General features: G+C 32.1%; 3 protein-coding genes across 7 annotated transcripts; 2 read left to right on the forward strand and 1 right to left on the reverse strand.

The window, feature by feature from the left end:
* Positions 1-2,178: 2,178 nt before the first annotated feature.
* Positions 2,179-6,425, forward strand: LOC113864383 (serine/threonine-protein kinase PEPKR2). 4 transcript variants are annotated; one of them, XM_027498015.1, is made up of 5 exons: positions 2,227-2,452; positions 2,762-3,637; positions 4,051-4,347; positions 5,102-5,576; positions 5,759-5,966. In XM_027498015.1, exons 2-4 carry the CDS (start codon positions 2,884-2,886, stop codon positions 5,446-5,448), a joined length of 1,398 nt encoding a protein of 465 aa, XP_027353816.1. In that variant the 5' UTR covers positions 2,227-2,452; positions 2,762-2,883; the 3' UTR covers positions 5,449-5,576; positions 5,759-5,966. The 4 variants fall into 4 exon arrangements, with proteins under 4 accessions (XP_027353813.1, XP_027353816.1, XP_027353814.1 ...); XM_027498013.1 differs by having other exon boundaries at positions 2,244-2,452; positions 5,102-5,617; positions 5,759-6,425; XM_027498012.1 differs by having other exon boundaries at positions 2,179-2,452; positions 5,102-5,819.
* Positions 5,811-21,091, forward strand: LOC113864384 (protein CLT2, chloroplastic). Of its 2 annotated transcripts, none has more exons than XM_027498018.1 (10): positions 5,811-5,824; positions 14,781-14,926; positions 15,458-15,495; positions 16,925-17,040; positions 17,963-18,062; positions 18,141-18,176; positions 18,300-18,350; positions 19,141-19,264; positions 20,139-20,264; positions 20,436-20,961. In XM_027498018.1, exons 1-10 carry the CDS (start codon positions 5,811-5,813, stop codon positions 20,591-20,593), a joined length of 909 nt encoding a protein of 302 aa, XP_027353819.1. In that variant the 3' UTR covers positions 20,594-20,961. The 2 variants fall into 2 exon arrangements, with proteins under 2 accessions (XP_027353819.1, XP_027353818.1); XM_027498017.1 differs by lacking the exon at positions 5,811-5,824 and adding an exon at positions 14,206-14,653 and having other exon boundaries at positions 20,436-21,091.
* Positions 7,938-10,045, reverse strand: LOC113864385 (bet1-like protein At4g14600). Its single transcript, XM_027498019.1, has 4 exons — positions 9,796-10,045; positions 9,582-9,702; positions 8,987-9,043; positions 7,938-8,260 (listed from the first exon to the last, which is right to left on the reverse strand). Exons 1-4 carry the CDS (start codon positions 9,855-9,857, stop codon positions 8,099-8,101), a joined length of 402 nt encoding a protein of 133 aa, XP_027353820.1. The 5' UTR covers positions 9,858-10,045; the 3' UTR covers positions 7,938-8,098.
* Positions 21,092-21,244: the final 153 nt, after the last annotated feature.

Consider the following 21,244-nt stretch of genomic DNA (forward strand, 5'->3'; position numbering starts at 1 on the left):
GAAACAAAATATTATTTGCAAAAGTTCTCTGTAACTTGTAAGTTTCAAAAAAGGGGTAATACAGGACTAACATAGGACCCTAAAATTCCAAAACTAAACACCTAATCATAATAAAAACTAAAAATAAATGTGTTTTAGGAAGAAAGAAAACCGGAAAAAATAATCAAATTTAATAATTAAAAATAAATAATTTTGACCAAAAATTTATTCAAAGACTAGTATTATGCATTAATCATAATTGAAGAATAAAAATTATCATTAAATCTGCGTGTAATATAAAATAATGAGGAACTAATAAAATTAGTCCGATTGACAAGTAACTTAATATCGATTAAGCAAAATTTTAAGTTTAAGTTCTTATATATGTAAAAAATCTTTTCACTCACCATATTTAAGTGCACGACCTAGATTAAACTGGATGAAAAATAAAAAAAATAAAAAAATAATGAAGTATTTTGTGCTAAAATATAAACACTAATAAATTATTTTTCTATTAAAAATATAGAAAAGAATATAACTTTTCATGGTTTGATATTTTATTTATAAATGAAATCATTTTATTTTTAACACTATTCATGTTAATATATATATATATATATATATATATATATTAAATGTATATTATATGTATAAATAAGAATATTACATTTGATAACAATTATTATATACATGAATAATATGATTTTTTGAAATAAATAAAATATAAAAAAATCACTATTACGTATATACATTAAAATAAATTTTTTTACATAAATGTTCTAATTTAAATTATATGAAAGTAAATTAAAATCAACTTTAATATTAGTACATAGGTCGATTTAAATTATTTTTAACAGTGTAATGAAAAAGTTTAGTTATAAATAGCTTTACTTAAAAAAACTGTGAATATATAGCCCTTCTTCAAAGAGAGTATGAGTGGCCCCTTGTAGTTCCCATCATTTTTACTCATAAGTATACACCCAAAAGCCATAGTTGATTCAGAGAGAAATAGAGTGGATATAGGTTCATCTAGATGTGGGGGTTTCAAGAATGACTAAGAAAAATTTCCTAAAAATAGTGAAATTAGATTTCTATATGTGTTATTTTCTTGCTCACTGCAAAATAATTATAGTACCTTGACTAAAGCCCGGTAGAACTTAAAAGGAAGGGAAAGGATGCAGTAGTTACCTCTTCAAAAAAGTTGATGATACAACAATTTGGTCTTTTGTACTCTGGAAGTAATTACCATTGAATAAGGTGGTCAATGACACCCTATAGCTGGAAGAGGCTTTGTATTAAAACAAGAGTGAAAATGAAAAACTAAATTAAATGAGCATCTCTCTAGTTTATATTTGTTTATGCAATATTTGAGATCAGAAGAATCTAATTACATGTTTGTTGGTAAAATAAAACTATATTATCAATAAAAATGTCATGATATAACTTCAATCCTTTTACAATATTAACGGTTCAAATAATAATTACACGTATTGACAGTTATATAATTAGCGTCAATTATAATCAACATTTTTATTTATATATATCAATTATGAGTTTTTTAAAATTAAAATAAACTATAAATTTTTTTTATAATTAAAGTTAATTATAATTAACTTCTTTATTGTACTGCTAAAAAATAATTTAAATTAATTTTTTTTAACTAAAGCCAATTATAATCAATTTTTTATATATTTGAAGTAAATTACAATTAACTTTTTTATTATACTGTTAAAAATAATTTAAATTGACTTTTGTATTGATATTAAAATTAATTTTAATCAATTTTTATGTAATTTAAATTAAAATATTTATGTAAAATTTTTTAATTTAGTGTATATGCGTAATTTTAATTTTTTTATTTTATTTATGTAAAAAAAATAAGAATATTATTTGTATGTTGAAGAATATTATTATTCCATGTATATTATATGGGCCATCGAGTGGTGAAAAAACAGAAAATGATAAGCAGGAGGTGACTCAGTCAATGCCTAATACACGTGAAACCCCGTGCTGGATGAATCCTCTTTTGTCGGTTTATAAACAATAAAAACACACAAATGCCACGTGAGCCAACCAAAATACCAAAGAAATCTAGGGAGAAGAAGTTCGATCGCCTACCATGGTCGCGCCCACAGCGTAAGATTTCTCCGCAACCACAAGCAATAAACACGATCCAATACAAACAGAACACGCAAGTTGCGTCGTAGAGAGAAAAAAACCACCCAACACACACTCACACACAGAGTCTTCCTTTCTTCACCAAACATCAAAGATAACTCTTATTTCGGGGATTTCCCCCAAATCTTCGATCCGAGATTTTTAGGGTTTCTGTTCCCCCAATCTTCTCCGCGATTCTTTGGGATTTCCCATTCTCTTCCCCCTTCTTATTTTCAGCAACTCTATCTCGTTTCTTTTCCTTTCCCATTCTCTTTTCTTCCCCATTCGAGAGGTTCGTTCACTCCAAGCCTAAAAGGTTCGTTCTTTTCGTGCTAATATTTTTCTATCCAATTATTCTTGTTTATAAATTAGTTGCACGGTTACCACTCCTTATCGTTGAGGAAATGTTAGTTCTCAACCGAAACCTAAGAGTTTTCGATTCTTCTCTTCGTGATTCTGGTGGCGGCGGAACGGAGATTTTCCCCTTTCCGTTTCCCCATTTGCGTACTGTGTAATGTCGCTGTTTGGCGCTGTTTTTTGCGCTGAACGGTTTTCTTTTTTAAATTGGGTGTGGATATATATTAGACGGATTTTCGATGATTGATCTTCTATGTCTTGATTGTAGAAGCGAAGCCAAAGTGTGTTTTGCTGCAAATTAGGATTAGCTTGGTGGTTTTGCGGACTCTTGTGCGATGGGGTTGTGATCTTAAGGAATTTGTGAGTGGTGATAGTTTATTGACCGATGTTATGAGGAAAAAAAGGAAAGGAACTGAGGCTGATGCATCCGCGGATTTGCCTGTTATTTTGCCTTCGAATCATGGCTCTGCTTCGTCCAATTTGAAATCCCATTACTCTCTGGAAGATTGTTCTCGGTTGAAGAAGAGGTGTAAAGAAGATGCTGACACTGAGCCAGCTGCTTCCTATAAAAGTAGGCTTGCTGGAATTGCTACTGCTCCGCCTTGTGGGACGTCATCTTTGATCACGCCGGGAAGAGGTCTCAAGAGAAAGATAGGTTGCATTGATGTCGCTACCCAGATGGGCAGGAAGAAAAAGATTGAGGATGATTATGTATCTGGTGAAACGATTGGGCAAGGCAAGTTTGGATCTGTTTGGTTGTGTCGGTCCAGGGTTAGTGGAGCAGAATATGCATGTAAGACTCTGAGGAAGGGGGAAGAGACGGTTCATCGAGAGGTTGAGATAATGCAACACTTGTCTGGACATTCTGGGGTTGTGACTCTGCAAGCAGTTTATGAAGAAGCTGAATGCTTTCATCTTGTGATGGAGTTGTGCTCTGGGGGACGACTCATTGATCGAATGTTTAAGGATGGTCCATATTCAGAACAGCGGGCTGCTAATATACTCAAAGAAGTGATGTTAGTCATCAAGTATTGTCATGACATGGGAGTTGTGCACAGAGATATCAAACCCGAAAATATTCTGCTTACTGCTTCTGGAAAAATAAAGCTTGCAGATTTTGGCTTGGCTATGAGAATTTCAGAAGGTATCTTGTGAAACCTGTCTGGAAGATTTTTTTCCCGTAGTATGCATTTAAATTTGATTGAATCCTTGTCCGATTTGCCTTTCGTAAAAAATTGTCCAGTTCAGTATCAATCAGTGAGAAAAAAAAAATATGTAGGGCTTAGGCAGATATTCTAGTAGTTCTACATTTTTTTTTTGTTTTAGTGTGTTTAGCTGTGGTTTCCTATGGCATTTTTTAAAGAAAGATGAAGGAATTCATCATAGTGAACTTTCAACATAATAAAACATGCATGAATTTTGAAAGTGATTGCATTTTATGGTACACACTTATAACATTTTGCAGTTAACATTTTTTTGGTTGGCTTCCATACATCATCATTCAGTTATACTTATTTGTTAAAGCATTGTCTTATTGACTATAAATTTGTATCTCAGGTCAGAACTTGACTGGTTTGGCTGGAAGCCCTGCCTATGTTGCCCCAGAAGTATTGTTAGGCAGATACTCTGAGAAGGTTGATATATGGAGTGCTGGAGTGCTCCTTCATGCGCTGTTGGTTGGCAGTCTTCCATTTCAAGGAGATTCATTAGAAGCTGTTTTTGAGGCTATTAAGACTGTCAAATTAAATTTCCAAACTGGGATGTGGGAATCAATATCTAAACCTGCACGAGACCTTATTGGGAGAATGTTGACAAGGGATATTTCAGCAAGGATATCAGCTGACGAAGCACTTAGTAAGTTCATGATATATTATGAATGAATTGTTGGGTTGCCTGTTTTACCTTTTTTCCTCCCTCGATGATGAATGCACCCCCAATTGTTGTATGATTGTATCTCTCTCTCTTAAGGTTATTTCATTGAAATAATCAAAACAGAGAATATATCCAAGTTTTTTAAAAATTGAACTTTGCTATAATGAGGATTATAAGGATTTTAGGTAAATAGAAGATTTGCTAGATTTCAATAAAATTTGCTTATCAATCTTTGACTAGATGTTGTTAAATGATTATGCCCTTCTGCACTGTTTGTGTATTTTATTTTTTATTTTTTGGTGTGACAGTGAATCTATTAGTCCTCACATAAGTTGTTTTATTACATGTTCGTCTTATACACTAATGATGCTCTTTCAAGTGTACCTAATAATATTTTCTAAGGCTTTGTTTGGGAGTTAATTTTAGGAGAAGGGAGGAAAGGGGAAGGTTTATTCTATAGTAACCCTTATTTGGGATAAGTTTTTATAAATCCTCCAAAACTCCCATAAATTCATGTTTTTATGTTTCTCTAAATTGGATTTTTTTTTGTTAACCCTCCTTCTCTCTCCCTTCCCCTCCCTTCACCTCCCATACCCCCTAAACCTTTCACTTTTCTCTGCCTCTAAACTCGCAAACAAAGCCTTAAAGAAAAAGTGAGAATGCTTTCAATGACTGCTCGATATTTTTAAGATGTTTGCTTTGCATGTTATATTAACATTCAGTGGTTCAATTTCAGGGCATCCATGGATATTGTTCTACACAGCGCATTCATTGACCATGTTGCCCATCAAAACAAAATTGAAGAACCAAATTGGTGCAGCATGCCAACAACTTGTTGCTGCACCTGAACAAAGGTTGGGAGGAAACATGATAGGTAATTGCTCACTTAGCGAGGTTTCATCCTCTGAAAGTTGCAATTCAGATGATCAAGATGATTGTGTGTTGATTGATGCACTTGCCACTGCAATTTCACATGTGAGGATATCCGAACCAAAGAGGAGCAGGTTGTGTGGTCCCGCAGGTCCTATAGTTCAGCAAGGTTCATCTAACATGAAGGCTAACAACCTCTGTAAAGCATTTTGACCTACTTACAGGCTGACACCACCTATACCACTATCTTAACTGTCCTAGCTGGGATTGTAGAATTTACTTTCCCCAGCACATGACACGGTGGGCAAAAGTGGATTTTACATGCTGACATCACATTTTAGGTTGGCCTGGGTGCCACTTTTTCTCGAAGTACCTTGTTAGTGTGAGATCTAATTGCTATATTTTTTTGTTCCTTTGCTTAATAACCTAATAATATGATTAACTGAGGAAACTGAAATAATTGTACAGCATTTGTAAATAGAATGTTAAGGTATCACTGCTGACGTTCTTATTTTTGCTTCAGCTTGCTTTATACAAATTGAACATGTTATGATTTGTCATGATGAACAACCAGCATGTTCTTTGGAAGGTCTTGGCCCATCGAAGAGGGAACCATATGTTTGGTATACAACTTAATTGAGTATTTATTGAATAATTACATGAGAACTTATACTATAAATTTGATTATAGAATTTACTGAAACAAGTTTAAAAAAAACTTATTTTAACAATCTATGGATTTGTTTGGAAATGCAATTTTTTTCAATTAAGTGTGTATGTAATAACCATTTTTACATGAGGACATTTTTTATAAATTTGATCATAACTTATTTTTAAAATAAACTATGAAGAAATTAATTTAATAAATCATATTGAAAAGTTTTTTGAAATATAAGCTGAACGGATTTTATATAGGAGATAAGTTCTTTATAGATTCTTTCCTAAACGTCTTTTGTATAAAAAATAATATGATTTTTTTTAATTTACAAGATGATAGTCATTTTTATAAGTTCCAAGTATCTTGTTAATAGTTAACAAGGGCAATTAGTACATAGGTTGTGAGGAGTTTTATGCGGCTATTAATGTGAATGTTAAAGCAGATTTAATTATGTTATCATTTAATTATGACAAATGTATGAATGATTAATTTTAATAAACTTGTTAATATAATGAATATGTTGATTTGACATGTTAATAGTGGTAGTGTGATGTGACTGGAAGTTCATATTTTCTCATTTAGTCAATTTGAACCTTAAAACTTCAAATGATATATAATTTTTAAGTTTTCTCCGCGTGAAGTTTTTGTTTTTTCTAAATGTTAATATCTAGAGAGGATATGGTAAAAGAGTGAAAGGAATAAGAAAATTTTAAAACCTTTAACACATAATTTTTAGACTTAAATATATTTTAATTATCTTTAAATAAAATTTATTTTAAATTACTATCTATTAATTTTTTTCTTTTCATTTTAATGTTTAACTAATTTTTTTAATTTTATATTTGACGTTAATATCTGTTAATTAAACAGTGATATATGATTCACAGTTTTGCTACATCACCAACTCAAGGAAGTTAATAACTCAAGGAAGTTAATGTTAAACACAAAATTAAAAAATAATAGTTAGATATTAAAATAAAAAAAAATTAATAAGTAGTAATTTAAAATAATTCTATTTAGAAGTAGTTAAAATATATTTAAGTTTAATTTTTAAAATTTTCTAATTTATCAAATTTTTGTAGAAAATTAATATCCAAACATGGGCCCTCTTTGTTACTAAAATCCTTTTCAACTTTGTTTCGAAATTCTCAAACAAAATCGTATATATTATGATGATGATGAAGAAAAGAAAAGAATACTTTGTCCATTTAAGTAGATGCAACAATAAAATTTGGCTAGACTAGTCGATGCCACCAACGTTGATAAAAAGGAAGAACGAAAAATCGTGGACATGCATCGCTTGTTTGTGAGTCCCATCGTAAGGATTTGTCGTCCTGTTTGTTGAAATGGCAACTCCCATTCCCCTGATAAAAAAGGGCCTGCAATGATATTGATAGAATGTTAATTTCTAGAAGCACAATATATATATATATATATATATATATATATATATATATACACGAAACGAAGATAATTTTTCTTATCCACCTGCTAAAGAGGCAAGTAATGCAATAAAGTTCGTATAGACTGGTGATCTACCGTCAGTCATTGAACAGTCTGTAGCATCGGTGGTGTTAATTTTTCCTTTGCCGTGATTATAGCCTTACCCCATAATTTCCGCCAATTAAAATTCATGAAAACGATGAAAATGAGAATAAGAATATAGCTGTCGCACATATGAAAAATCATGTTCAAATATTACAACTATATCCCTTTTAGTAAAATATTAAAAAGGTTATGCTTATTCATTATCTCCTATCTCAAGAAGAAGATTAGACACTATATAAAAATAATCTCGTGTTAAAATTTGACCTGTGAGTATTGATTCCTGTCTCAGCGATTCTTAATTTCCTTTTTGCATACACAGTTCACGACAACAAACCATCTAACTTCACTTTGAGCTTCTAAACTAAACAGATTCTTATCTAATACCGTGCCATTAAGTGAGTAAATATTAAGGTTGCTATTTGCTAATACATTTCACATTATATTTTTAAAGAGAAAAAAGGAGTTCAAATCTATTATACAAGCAAATCATTCCTTTTATCACACAAAACTACTGCTTCGACCAAGAAATACTCGGAAGTCTGAAGATTTTTTAACTATAAACTGCAAGGGATAGTTGAGCTTTTCTATACAACAAAATTAGGCATCATAGCGAGTAATCTGAAGAAGGCCTTAAGCAAAGTCTGTCAGCTACAAGCGCTCATTTTCTGGACATCTTTGACCAGATATACACTACAAAGAAACAGACTAATGCAAAAACAACTACATGAACAATATGATTCGAACCACTTTGGATGATGCTCTTGTTCAATCTTCTTAAATTATTCTTCACCCCAGCTTGAGCTTTTATCATTGTCATTTGCTGTATTGAAACACACATAACCAAAATATGAATAAGACAGTTGGTTAATTTCTTGCTAAAAAGGAGACAAGTATCAGTGCCATATCAATTACTACAAAAGCATTCAACAGAAACCAATCAAAAGAATTTTCCTCTCTACTCCTTTTTAGAGGCAGTAAAAGTAAAACTCACTAATAATGAATACTATAAAATATTGGATGAAGTTTTCATCAATTTAATTTGTCTTCAAATGAAAAACCATAGAGCATTACTTATAATTTCCTTCTTCCATCCATCAATTATCTTAATGCAATTCAACCCATAGTAACAAGGATCAACTGACAGATGGTTAAAAATTCACGTGGCTTCAAATCCTATTGGGAAATCTACTAAACGTCAGAAATAGTCAAATAAAGAACTAGATGTTTCTTTGTACCACGCAATTATAATTTTTAAGTAAGTTTCAAGATATACCAGCAGCATTAACAGCATGGTTTTCCATTTTAAGTTTTATGGTCTTTGACATTATAAGAAATGGAGGCTTAATTTCTGATTGAGAAACATTTTCTACTTCAGACAGTAGTTTTTCAGCTGTCAAAATCTAAAGAAATTAAAATTTCAAAAGTAAATCCATTTTTCCAGTATCATAAATCAGGCAGCTCTAGGCACAATGCACTCTCCTTTCTCCAGCTAAAAGTTGAACTCGTAGAAACAAGCAAAATATAGCTCATCCGAGAAATTACGTACCAGCTGTTCCAGAAAATCTCTCTGATACTTGACTTCAGTACCTATCTCTTCAGCAACCTGCAGCAGAAACATATGAAATTGTACAACAACATTAGGAAGCAGAAAGGAAAACAGGAGAGAAAAGCGAAGAGTTCTGAAGCATGACCTAGGTTCGTCACACTAGTTCTAAATAAAAGATAATATTTAGCAGTATATAATTCAACAAATTATCAAGTTGCTCAGACTCTAACTTCAAGTTGGAAATTTATCATAACGTTCCATCATAACCTACAGTAGCAAGCATACAAGCATCAATCATCAAATATCGTATCAAATATCCTATAAGGAACAATACATCGTTGGATGTAAAAAAATTACTCGTGCATTAACAACTATACATAAAATTAATCTACTCATATTCATTTCTTTTCATTTCTCTCTCTCTCTCTCTCTCTCTTTTCAGAGGGAACAATAATAATATGAACGTAATGCTTCTCTCTCCAGTATAGAGCAACCTCATATAATATAATTATTCTTCTTTCTAAGTTTCAAATATTTTAGAGTTTGATCTAAAGGTTACAAAGAACAGCAAAAGGGGGAAATTGAAAGAACATACATTTTTCAATTTTCTAACTTGGCCACGAAGACCGGAGATTTCGTCGTCCAAGTCATTGACGGGATCGATACGCAATTGAATTTCATCGGAGGCAGCAACGGGTCTGGTGCTAAGCCCCTCTCTGCAAACCAATCAATTTCCCCAATTTCAATTGATGGAAAACTCTTTGTATTCAAAACGACAACAGTAAGGAATCGAATAGAGAGAAAGAAACCTGGAACGATACGGGGCAGCATCGCCGTAGAAAGAACCTCCTCTGTGCGAATTGTTGGACATTGAAATTGAAGTAGAGAAGATGGAAACCCTCGAAATGGGGAAATCAATTCGTTGATCGGGTTCGTGAACGGATTGAATCGCAAATTGCAAGTTACGATTCCGTCCCAAATCAAAATCAAAATCAAAATCAGCTATTCCTTTTGTTTTTCTAAATTCCTACATCTAATCTCTATTTCTTTGATTTATAAAGGAGGGGGTAGTTGTGAATAGGATTTTCACTGGCAATGGAATCATTTTGTGGATTTAAATTAACGTTTAAATTATTTATTATGAATTTCATAAATATTTAATGCATTGATATTATCCATTATTATAATTTTAATAAAAATTTATTATATATAATTTTTATCATATATAATATTGTACAAATTTAAAAATATTATTAATAACTTGTTTATTTTATTATTAGAATTTAATTGATGCCGTAAGATTAAAAATATGAATAGTGAAAATGTGTATAATAAATAATAAGTAGGATTTAAATATTCGGTTAACATTATTTTAATATCATTCTATGTGAATTCATTATAATATTTTATTAATTATTAACGGTCATACAAGATAGAATAATGAGAAATAAGTGATGAAGAAAAACTATGAAATTTAAATGCAGGAAAAAATATATTAATGAGATTTATCTTTGACTTTTCTCTTCAAACTTAAAAAGAAAATGTATTTTTTTCTATTAGAAAATGTAAGTTTTATACCATAGATGATTGAGAAATTAGTATGTTCTATCCAAAGTTTTATTGTTAAACTTTAACAAAATTTTAATTGTCTTTTAATGTATTTTCATTAGACATACTCCTTTAAATTTATAATATAGTGAATTATGGTCAGGTGTTCTATAAACGTATCATCAAGATGCTTAACGAGAAAACAATTTACAAGTCCTTTATTGAAGAGTAATTCATCTCCAATTATTTTGGATTTAGTAAAAATATTATAATTTTTAATCAATTATAAAGATAATAATTGAAAAATATATATTTAAAGTTACATCATAAAATTTAGTAAATAAATCTTTTATTAATACATAAATATACACAACTTTTAACAATAAATCTTTTTATTAAAGCATAAATATACATCATAAATATTCAGTGTTGAAATTTTCTTATTCTAAAACTTTTAATAGTACTAGTATTATTTATTCATTTTGCCAAATTGACCAATACTGTTTTTTCATTTCAAAAATTAGCATGAATGATTTGTAACTTTCAAATAAGTATTGAAATTTGTTTCAACTGCGTTTCGCTATTTCTATTTTTAGATCCATTAGTATAGACACTCGTGTCTGTGGTTGCATGTTCACTTCTATTCATAGTCGTACACCTTCACAAAGTCCTGATGATTCATGGATGTTCTAAGACTTGCCACTCACTTCCTTTTCTCTTTGTGAGTTTCGAGAGTATCCCCATTCATAAGTCCGAAATCCACATTTATGAGTTGAAAGATCCGAATAATCCACTCTATAATCAGTTGTTAGATCTTTTATTTGAAAAAAAGAAAATCCTTATTATTGGATGACCACGATACTTCTCAAAAATCAAAATTCTTATCAATGGAAGAACAATATCACCATTTTTGTTCAATAAGATACCTAACGGCTCAAGTTTTCTTCTATTCACATACCATACCTTCAAAATTTGGAAATTCTATTTTGTCTGAATTTTATGATGGATTGATTTCAGCCTCCTAAGATCAAAGCCTTTATTGAGAAGGTCATTCAATGTCCATTACAAGATATACCAATACCCCTCTCTGGTTTTCGGTGGGAGTATAATAAGGTAATAGCACGATAAGTTGCTGCTTGCAGTATTGTCTTTTCTCCACATAGACTTTGTATTGTGTTTACAACAGGGGAATTTTCATCACTGGAGACCATTGTTACTTCATTTTGATACATAAAGACATTTGTATTGTGTCGAAAACCTGACATTGTTAGATACTCTTGAAGTTGACACGCCATTACCAAAACATGCAATTCTTCAAATACTGATGCAAATAATTTTAGAGAACTGTCCAAACAGAAGTTCATTTGATGGCTTAGAGGTAATTGAAGAGAAATCATTTCTTATTTAAGTATAGTCTACTCTATTTCATTTTCTTTTGCTTCATTCCATCCTTTGAAGACTCAGTTAAGTGATTATTCTTTTGTCATTTGATACTATTATTTTTTAATATGTCCCTTCCCATTCAGTACTTCAACCTTTTACTAGCATCAACAGATCCTGAGATTATTATTGCGACATTAGAAACTCTTGCTGCACTTGTAAAAATAAACTCCTCTAAGCTTCATGGAAGTGCAAAAATGGTTGGCTGTGGTTCAGTGAATAGCTGTCTCCTGTCGCTAGCACACGGGTGGGGGAGCAAGGAGGAGAGCCTGGGATTGTACTCTTGTATTGTGGCAAATGAGAAAGCCCAGGATGAAGCACTGTGTTTGTTTCCTTCAGATGTAGATGATGGTAGTGACCAATCCAATTACCGTATGGGTTCTACTCTATTTTGAACCGCATGGACCCATTGCCCAAAGCAAGGAACGAAGTGTAGATACAGTTTCCTCTAGCTTGAGAGTTATTCACATACCTGATATGCATCTGTGCAAAGAAGACGACTAGACAATGTTGAAGAGATGCATTAAGCAGTATAATGTTCCCACTGAGCTCCGATTTTCTTTGCTCACAAGAATTAGATACACTCGTGTCTTTCGGTCTGCAAGAATAAGCAGGATTTATAGCAGGATTTGCCTTCTTGCTTTCGTTGTGTTGGTCCAGTGCAGTGATGCTCATGACGAGCTTGTGTCCTTTTTCGCTAATGAACCAGAATATACAAATGAATTGGTTAAAGTTGTGCGATCAGAAGAAACCATATCTGGATCTATCAGAACACTTATAATGCTTGCATTAGGAGCTCAGTTAACAGCATATACATCATCTCATGAACAGGCACGGTGCTAAGTGGATCTAGTATGAATTTCACTGGAGGTAACTGCATGATACTCCTGAATGTGCTCCAGGGAGCTATTTTGTCATTGAAGAGTTCTAATGATCCATCTTCCCTTGCTTTCATTGAGGCACTTCAATTCTATATGCTGCATGTGACCTCATCTTCTGGGAGAAATATTAGAGATTATTGGTACCCACATTCTTGCCTCTGCTGGAGGATTCTGATCTTGCACATATTCATATTGTTTTTTTTAGCAGTGAAAACCCTCCAGAAGCTTATGGATTATTGTAGCTCGGCTGTATCTTTGTTTAAAGAGTTAGGGGGTATTGAGCTTTTGGCTCAGAGATTACAGATAGAGATTCATAAGGTCATTGGCTTGGTTGGAGAAAATGACAATGTGATGCTTACATAGTACTAATCCGCTTTACTCTCAGAAAAGGCTGATAAAAGTGTCCCTTAAGGCACTTGGTTCTGCAACATATGCCCCTGCAAACTCTACCAGATCTCAACACTCCCATGACAATTCATTACCTGCAACTCTAGTCTTGATTTTTCAGAATGTAAATAAGTTTGGAGGTGATATTTATTACTCAGCTGTTCTGTTACTGTTATGAGTGAAACAATCCACAAAGATCCTACATGCTTTTCTTCTTTGCATGAAACAACTTAATAATATTTGTACAGTATAAAAAAACACTAATATGCTCTCTAATATTTATTTTAAGGAATCAATAAATTATAAATATTTTGTAAAAATCATTTTAACATGTATTAAGAATATCTTCAACAACAAAACTTTTTTCTTAAATTTTGTTGTAAATTATACAATAATATATTACTTCTTTCTATTTTTTTTAATTTCTTTTAATTTTAATTAACTCTTAAAAATTATATTAAATGAGTCTCACAAATTATTTTTAATTTTAGTACTACATTTCATAATTTTTTATTAAACAACAGTTATTTAGTTAAACAATTATACCTACTATACCCTCTCACCTAAGAGCCTCTGATGCTTTGTAAGGAACCAATTCTTATCTAAGAGTAACGCAAAAGATTTTTATACAAAAATTTTACCAATTCAAAACTAATCAATCAAGATCGCAGTTGGTGTGAATACAAAAAAACATTAATAAATGATTAACAGTCAATCAAACTTAAAAATTGTGCAATACAAAAGTCATTTTTGTTTAATAAAAGATAGTTAAAATCCTCTAATTAAACATGTCCGGACAATAGTTAAAAATATTTTATTAAAAATATAAAAATAAACTTATTTCTTAAAAATTATACAAAGAGAATTATTAAAAGAATGTAACAGAAATTTTTAAAAAAATCGTATCAATCATATATTTTAGTCTATACATTTATTATACCATAATTTATAAAAATTAAAGTCAAATGGTAATTTAAATTAATTTTTATTTGGTGTACAGGAGAGAGGACCAATTGAATTCCTCTTGCAAGTTGAAAGTAAGAGGAGTGCTGTGAGCAATGGCATTGTGTTCAACATCGTCACTGCATTTGCATATGTTTCCTTGCCGTTTCCACCATACAAAGTTTCAACCTCTTCTCTCAATGTCACTCTCTTCGAAGCTACCGTTACATTTTTCTGGCAATGCCAGACTCCACCGCAACCATGTCCAACACAACCCTAACGTTTTCAAATTTCGAGCTTCATCGTCAAACTCAACTTCTTCATCTTCATCGGGAAGTGGCACCAACTTGATCTTATTGAGTTCCGCGATTACCGTCACAACAGCGGTAGCTAATCGTGTGCTTTACAAATTAGCCCTTGTTGCCATGAAAAATTACCCCTTTTTTCTCGCCCAGTTCATTACTTTTGGGTAAACCTCTTTGATCGGTTTCTTAATTGCATTTATTAATGGTTTTCACTCTCAATAGTTATTTATTTATAGGATTATAGTGCAATTAGTTATGCTGTGAAATAATTACTGTTTTTGTGTAACGTAGCTATGTTGTTATATATTTCTCCATCTTATATATCCGATATCGGGCGAGAATTGTAACCGATGAGATGCTTGCAATTCCGAAATTGCGCTTTGTGGCCATTGGGTTTCTAGAAGCTTTGGGATTGGTAACTGGAATGTCTGCTGGAGGTATTTTTTGTGATTTGAATTTTCATTTGTTTTATTTTTTAAAGCCAAAAAAAAAGATTTCAATACTTGCTTTTTGTTTTTTTAAGCAATTCAAAGCATTTATTAGTGTGTATTAAATGTTTAATTAGAGGAGTTTAAATAAATAAATAGTTAATAAGTATATTAGGCTTTTTAGTGTTAAGTGCTGTAAAGCTACGTCAGCTTTGCTGTTATTGAATGTTAATAGGGAATTATATAGACCCATTGCACGCTACTAAGTGCTTTTCTATGGGATTTGAAACAACCAGCAATTAGACAACTGTGAAATAAAAAACAATGTGAAGTTTGAACTTGTTTCTAGAAGAAAGAATAAAAGCAAAGGTTGCAATTTGTGCTATTTGTATCTTGAAAGTGAGTTCCCATCTTCTAGTGAGCGACAATGAATGCATTGAAATCTTTTCACTCTGCTCTCAATTTTCCACCTATACAAACAAGCGTACTCAAACGCTTGCTTTTCGTGTTTCTAAACTGAATGTTGGTTACCTTCTGCAGCCATACTTCCTGGACCAGTCATACCCATATTGAACCAGGTATCTTAAATATCTTAAATATTTAAATATTGTTTAAATATTTTAAACAATATGCATCTGCCCTTTATTTTATACATCTGTGACGTTTACTCTATTTTAAGATTCTCAGTTACCATATATTTGGCAAGGTATTATTTAGGAAAAACTTCTTTCATTTTACATGATATGGATGGCATGCTATACAGCAGTGCTTGAGAGAACTTATTATTGGGTTCAGTCAGTGCTCACTGAGAAACATGAAGGATTTTGTTATATATTCAGAATTAGAGACATTATAGCATTGATCAATAGTATATACTTGCTAATTTGTTTGCAATGACAATAAATGATGTTTATCAACTTGTAGCATCATAAGAACTAAACTGCTTTTGCATTTGACTACTAACCAAAGTTGTTCTATTCTCCTTTTTTACTTTAAAAAATACTGACACAACTAGTGCCATCCAACTTGTTTTTACAAGGACAATGTAGTCCATGCTTGTTCACAGATTCAGTCTGTTCTGTTTCACACTATGATGCCATCATATCTAAGCTATTTCGTTGATATATTTATAGTAGCATGTAGTAGTCACTCCTAAAGCATAGGAGGCTTGTTATTTTAAAACATATTCAGTTTCTTCTGATGGCGTAGCTGCATTTCCCCAGTTAGCGTATCCTTTTGTTTCAACTGGGAAGGAAGAAAATGACGAACTATTGCTATAAAATATGTAGCACTAATGTTTATTGATGTAAATAGTGTCTAGACTAGATTCATTATATAGGATAACAAAATCATTTAATAATGGTAAGTAGAATAACTGTAATCTCTGTATTTATTATTTTTGGTCTATTTAATTCAGCTCTGCTGTGTAATTTTGGCACACGGATAACAGATTTCAGCATATGCCTCTTGTTTTCTCTATTTATGATATAGTAGTGATTGGGAAGAATGACAAATTATTATTCTGCTGTCTGGGTAATATTTTTGGCATGTGTCCTTTGAACATTTTCTCATTCATCCCTAATGGTTATTCATGACTCATACCTTTGTAGAAACTTAATTTCTACTGATTTTATTAGTATTCTCAGATATGCAAACATTTGCATTTTTTTTTTTTTACTATTTTACATTTTACACAACCTTTGTTGTCATTAGCAGTACTAGTGAAGCATCTCGAAATGGTGCCAATAAGACCAATTGATAGGGAAAATTCACTGGTTTTGAAATTTAAGATACTAATATACTTAATGGAAAAATTCCGTGTATGCAGATCCAGATCAATTGAATCCTGATATATTTTAATGGGATGATACTGACTATGGATTGTTATATGCATAGTAATAGTAGTATTTTTTTTGTTGATCTGCATGCTAGTTAATTTAATGCATCGTTATGTGTAAGTGTAACATTAAATTCTCAAAACACTATCTATGAATTCTTTTGTTGCAGACTTTTTTGGTTTGGCAGCTAATGTTTTCCACTCTTCTCTTGAGAAGAAGGTACTCAATCAATCAATTTATTGGGTGCTTACTTGTAGCTGCTGGTGTCGTGGTGGCTATTTCTAGGTAATTGAACTATAATATGGAGAAATACAGTAATCCCCTTTAGTACTCTCCATATTCAGTTTCTCATGTTGAGTTCACTAACTAGGTCACCATGTGTAATGAATGAGATTTGACAAATGATATTGACTTGAAAATATCACACTTAGGAAATTGATAAAATGTAGGAAAAAATTTAACAAAAATGGTTTGATGAAAGGACCCAATTTGATTTCTATTCTTTTCCTACTTTTCATTTGTTTTATGTATTATTATTTGTCCAATAACAAGAGACCATGTCATTCATCATCTATTAGGATTAAATTGATGTCCGACTGATGTCTCATGCTTTCATGGAGCTAAAATGGGAGTTTAATTTCAAAAGTAGATTAGTTACTTGTCATCAGCTTGTAATTGTTATGGACAGAAACTTTTTTAGTCTGGAATCTGGATGTTTTCTCCTTTGGTGTAAAATATTATAATTTTGTTCCCTTCTTCTCTGTCTGAGGAGACATAATTTTGGGAAAATTGCCATAAAAAAGTTCTTGGTAAAATATTCCAGTTTATAACCACTCAATTGGTCAATTTTGTTCAAAGAATAGTTGATGAGTAACCTCTCTACTGAATTGATAAACCAATCGAATGGTTTATTATTCTTAAATTGGAAATATTTTTGCTGAGTTTTTATTTTGTGTAATTGTCAAGTAATTTTTGTTGCAGTATAATATTAGGTATCATTAAAATGTTATAACAACCCTGGTCACTAGCTGTTTAATGCTTATAACAGGCTCTAGAAATCTGATTGCTGTAATATTTTTAATGCCTTTTTGTTGTGGTCATTGTAGTCCAAATATCATACAGAGCCTAGATTCTAGATTGATAATTGATTCCTGTTCACTTCAAATGAAGTTTGCCCCATCTGATTATTTATTTTTCATCATTGCAGTGGCTCAAATGCAGGTCAGATGCTCTCTGATGTTCAGGTTTTTTGGCCTGCATTGATGATAGTTTCTTGTGCCTTTCAGGCTTGGGCTTCTGTAATCAAGGTCAGTCAATAACTAGATGGTGATTTTAGTTAAACCTTGTTAAGTAACATTATAATTTTGCATTTTCTTGTATGGCAGGAGTATATTTTCATCGATTCTGCCACTCGATTGAAGGTATGCTTTCCTTTACGTTTTTTGTTTTGGGGGGAATGGGGGATGTAAGGAAACTGGACTATGTTTTTCATTGTCATTTCATTCATGGACATGATTTGATGTCCTTAATGTGTTCACGTGCAGCACAAGTCACTGGACATATTTGTGGTCAATTCTTTTGGATCTGGGTTTCAGGTACGGCTTGCAACACTAATTACCATGAACTAAGTGTACCTTTTAAAATCTGTTAATGGATTTAATAAAACCAAAGTAATTTTTTAGTTTCTCTTTCTTGTATTGTTGATTTATTTGTAATTGCTTCATCTTGTAATTGAAGAACTTTCTTGAAGTAACTTGTGAGAGTTCAAAGTATATGGTTGTTTTCTATCTTTTTAGGTCATTTCAGAATGTGTTGCGTCTGTTTGTTCCCTAACAAATGGAAAATGGTAACTTTTATTTGTCTCTTCTAAGTTCTAACAATAGCAAAGGACTAGATATTTATTAAAATGGGCTTGGATTAGATAGGTTTTCAAAATTGGAGCCAAAAACCAGTCTGTCCAATAAAAAAAGTCATTTTTTAATCTTTTTACCTTACAGTTTTCAGTTTTTTATTTCAAATTTTGAAGCTTGCCAATATTGAATTGGATTTGTTTATGAACATTTCAAACTTTGGTCAAAAGAGAGATTTGATCCTGACAGCATTATTTAGTTGGCAGTGTATTGTTCTTCTGTAAAAGTTTTTGTAAACAGTATTTTTCTTTCCTCATTTTAGTTTCATTGGAGATCGAGCACCTATGTAGGGCAGGGGGGATAGGTGCTACATTTTCGTTGACGAGTCAATTTTTCTAGCAGTAGCATGACACTTATGTCCGGAATACTTTGTTATTGGCATTTCAAGTCTATTTCAGACAATGTCCATTTGATGTTTGTTGCTTAAATAATTATTGAGAGGTGTGTTTATGGTTGGCTATTGATTTTATTGCAGGCTCTTTTCGTACTTCTCTCTCTTCCTATACTGTCTCACTTGAAAGGCATACCTCTTGATCAACTTCCTTCATATCTTAAAAGTGGTGCTGGTTGTTTTCTAAACCTTGGAGCTGTTAAACCAAGTAAGCTCTTATAGATCGGTAGGAATGCAATAACATATATCCCCTCATGTTTTTTCATTCTTTTCTGCATTTCTTCTAGTTCTTTTTGCTGTTAAAACACTGTCTGATTAAGTATGATGAACATATGCTTAATTTCCATGGTGCACTCCTGTTAATGTCTACAATTCAATTATAATGTATGGGACACGAGCCCCACATCAAAAGTATATGACCTTGGACTCCTGACCATAATAGGTAGCTTTAGTAGAACGGTTCTCTAAGATTTGTACATTGATATTGAAGTTTTCTACCATGTCTCTCAATTGCAAACTATTGTAAGGTGTCTTGCTCGGGCTAAAGAGCATAGTGGAACATTACAACCCAATTGCAAGGTCTACGACTTAAATCCTACATCAGAAATATGGGATTTTGACGTGGTTTTTATATGGCCTTGGGCTTTTTTAGCACAATGGTCGCTTTTGTGTTGTGAGTATTACAAGGTTCATATCATAATTCAATTTCCTACCAGAGACTACCTATATAATATGATCATGAAGCTTTTTCTGTCAGATTAGATGCCGGATATACATCAGATGGTTCAACCTCATTTAGATATAAAAGATAACTCGAGTACAACAATTTATTGTTAACTTTTTTAATGAAATTGCATTAAAATTCTTATAATTGTAAGAGCTTAGTAAATTTCTATTTGGCTTTTGTCTTCTATCTTTTTCTCCTGAAAGAATATTCTTTATGAACTGTCTCACAACCAACATATGAAAATGAACATTTATTAGCTCTTTTTCCCATTTAATGGTTTTGAACTACGTCGAAAATCCTTTTGCACCATGCTGTTCTAATTTGTCCATATTTCTTGCCAATTTCCTTATCTCAGATTGTGATGGCGCTCCCTTGCTTCCACTACTTTACGTAATTACCAATTTGGCATTCAACATATCCCTGCTTAATGTAGTAAAAACTTCTTCCGCAGTTGTTGCTTCTCTGTTGGTAATGTTGTCAGGTACACTCTATCTCTTTATATATATTTAGTTATTTGTGCATCTCTTAAATGCTTCTTACCGCATGCCATCAAAACTTGTAAGTTGTAACTCACAATGTCTTTCACTCTTTTGTACATCATGTTTTCTTATGACCTTTATTTTTAGCTCACGAGTGCTTATGATTTTTGTAGTGCCAATTTCTATTTATATTCTTTCCCTTCCATTACCATATCTTCCTGAGGGAACAAGCCTGAGCCCATTTTTTCTGCTCGGCTGTGCCATTCTTCTATGTGGTCTTTTTCTGTACAACACGACTCGACCTGCAAGGAATAGTTCTGAAGATGACTGAAACGGTTCCATTTCACGAAACCAATGCTGAGGAACTATCAGCCAGGCACCCTTGCCACACTAAGAATGTCAGCCCTGAGGCACTCTTACCCACGACGATTATTCTTGGGAGGAAAATTTATCCAGTTTCCACGTTTTAAGGGTCACTTAGCTGCTTCATGATGTCGAACTTCCTCCTTCAGCCATTGGATCATTGTATCTTTTTACTCGAGATTGTGCAGATATCTCTGATGGCTTGTGCAAGAATAATTTCCTGTACATCAATATTTAGAAGCAGATAAATGTTGTCTGAAATACGACTACTTTTTAAGTTCAGTAACCTAATTGGTTTTTTTCTTAACACCGTTATAAGAAAATAGAGAAAAGTCGATACAAAATTGAAGTGAAATCTTGATTATAAGAGTTTTACGATGAGATATATGAGGTGGGTACTTTTCAGAAGATCAACATAAATGATTGTAACAGATTCAGTTCTAGTGAAGTAAGAAAGCTGCACTTTAGAGTATAAGGTGCATTTACACCATAGATTACAAAATCAACATACAAATTTTTGAAGTTTGCTATAATCACAGCCATAAATTCAAAATTAAAGTGTTATTAGTACACTGTATCCTCAAAATATTTTATCCTCGAATTAGAAGATCATATTCGA

This window comes from Abrus precatorius, unplaced genomic scaffold (genome assembly GCF_003935025.1).
Source record: "Abrus precatorius isolate BTA unplaced genomic scaffold, Abrus_2018 Scaffold4, whole genome shotgun sequence".
Taxonomy (NCBI): Eukaryota; Viridiplantae; Streptophyta; class Magnoliopsida; order Fabales; family Fabaceae; genus Abrus; species Abrus precatorius.

Coding starts and splice junctions, on each gene's coding strand:
- LOC113864383 (XM_027498012.1), top strand. CDS start 2,884: ATGAGGAAAAAAAGGAAAGGAACTGAGGCTGATGCATCCGCGGATTTG. Junction 3,638..4,050: donor GGCTATGAGAATTTCAGAAG/GTATCTTGTGAA, acceptor TTTGTATCTCAG/GTCAGAACTTGACTGGTTTG. Junction 4,348..5,101: donor ATCAGCTGACGAAGCACTTA/GTAAGTTCATGA, acceptor GTTCAATTTCAG/GGCATCCATGGATATTGTTC.
- LOC113864384 (XM_027498017.1), top strand. CDS start 14,301: ATGGCATTGTGTTCAACATCGTCACTGCATTTGCATATGTTTCCTTGC. Junction 14,654..14,780: donor GCCCAGTTCATTACTTTTGG/GTAAACCTCTTT, acceptor TGTGTAACGTAG/CTATGTTGTTATATATTTCT. Junction 20,265..20,435: donor TCTGTTGGTAATGTTGTCAG/GTACACTCTATC, acceptor TGATTTTTGTAG/TGCCAATTTCTATTTATATT.
- LOC113864385 (XM_027498019.1), bottom strand. CDS start 9,857: ATGTCCAACAATTCGCACAGAGGAGGTTCTTTCTACGGCGATGCTGCC. Junction 9,703..9,795: donor GCTGCCCCGTATCGTTCCAG/GTTTCTTTCTCT, acceptor ATTGGTTTGCAG/AGAGGGGCTTAGCACCAGAC. Junction 8,261..8,986: donor GAGATTTTCTGGAACAGCTG/GTACGTAATTTC, acceptor GTTTCAATACAG/CAAATGACAATGATAAAAGC.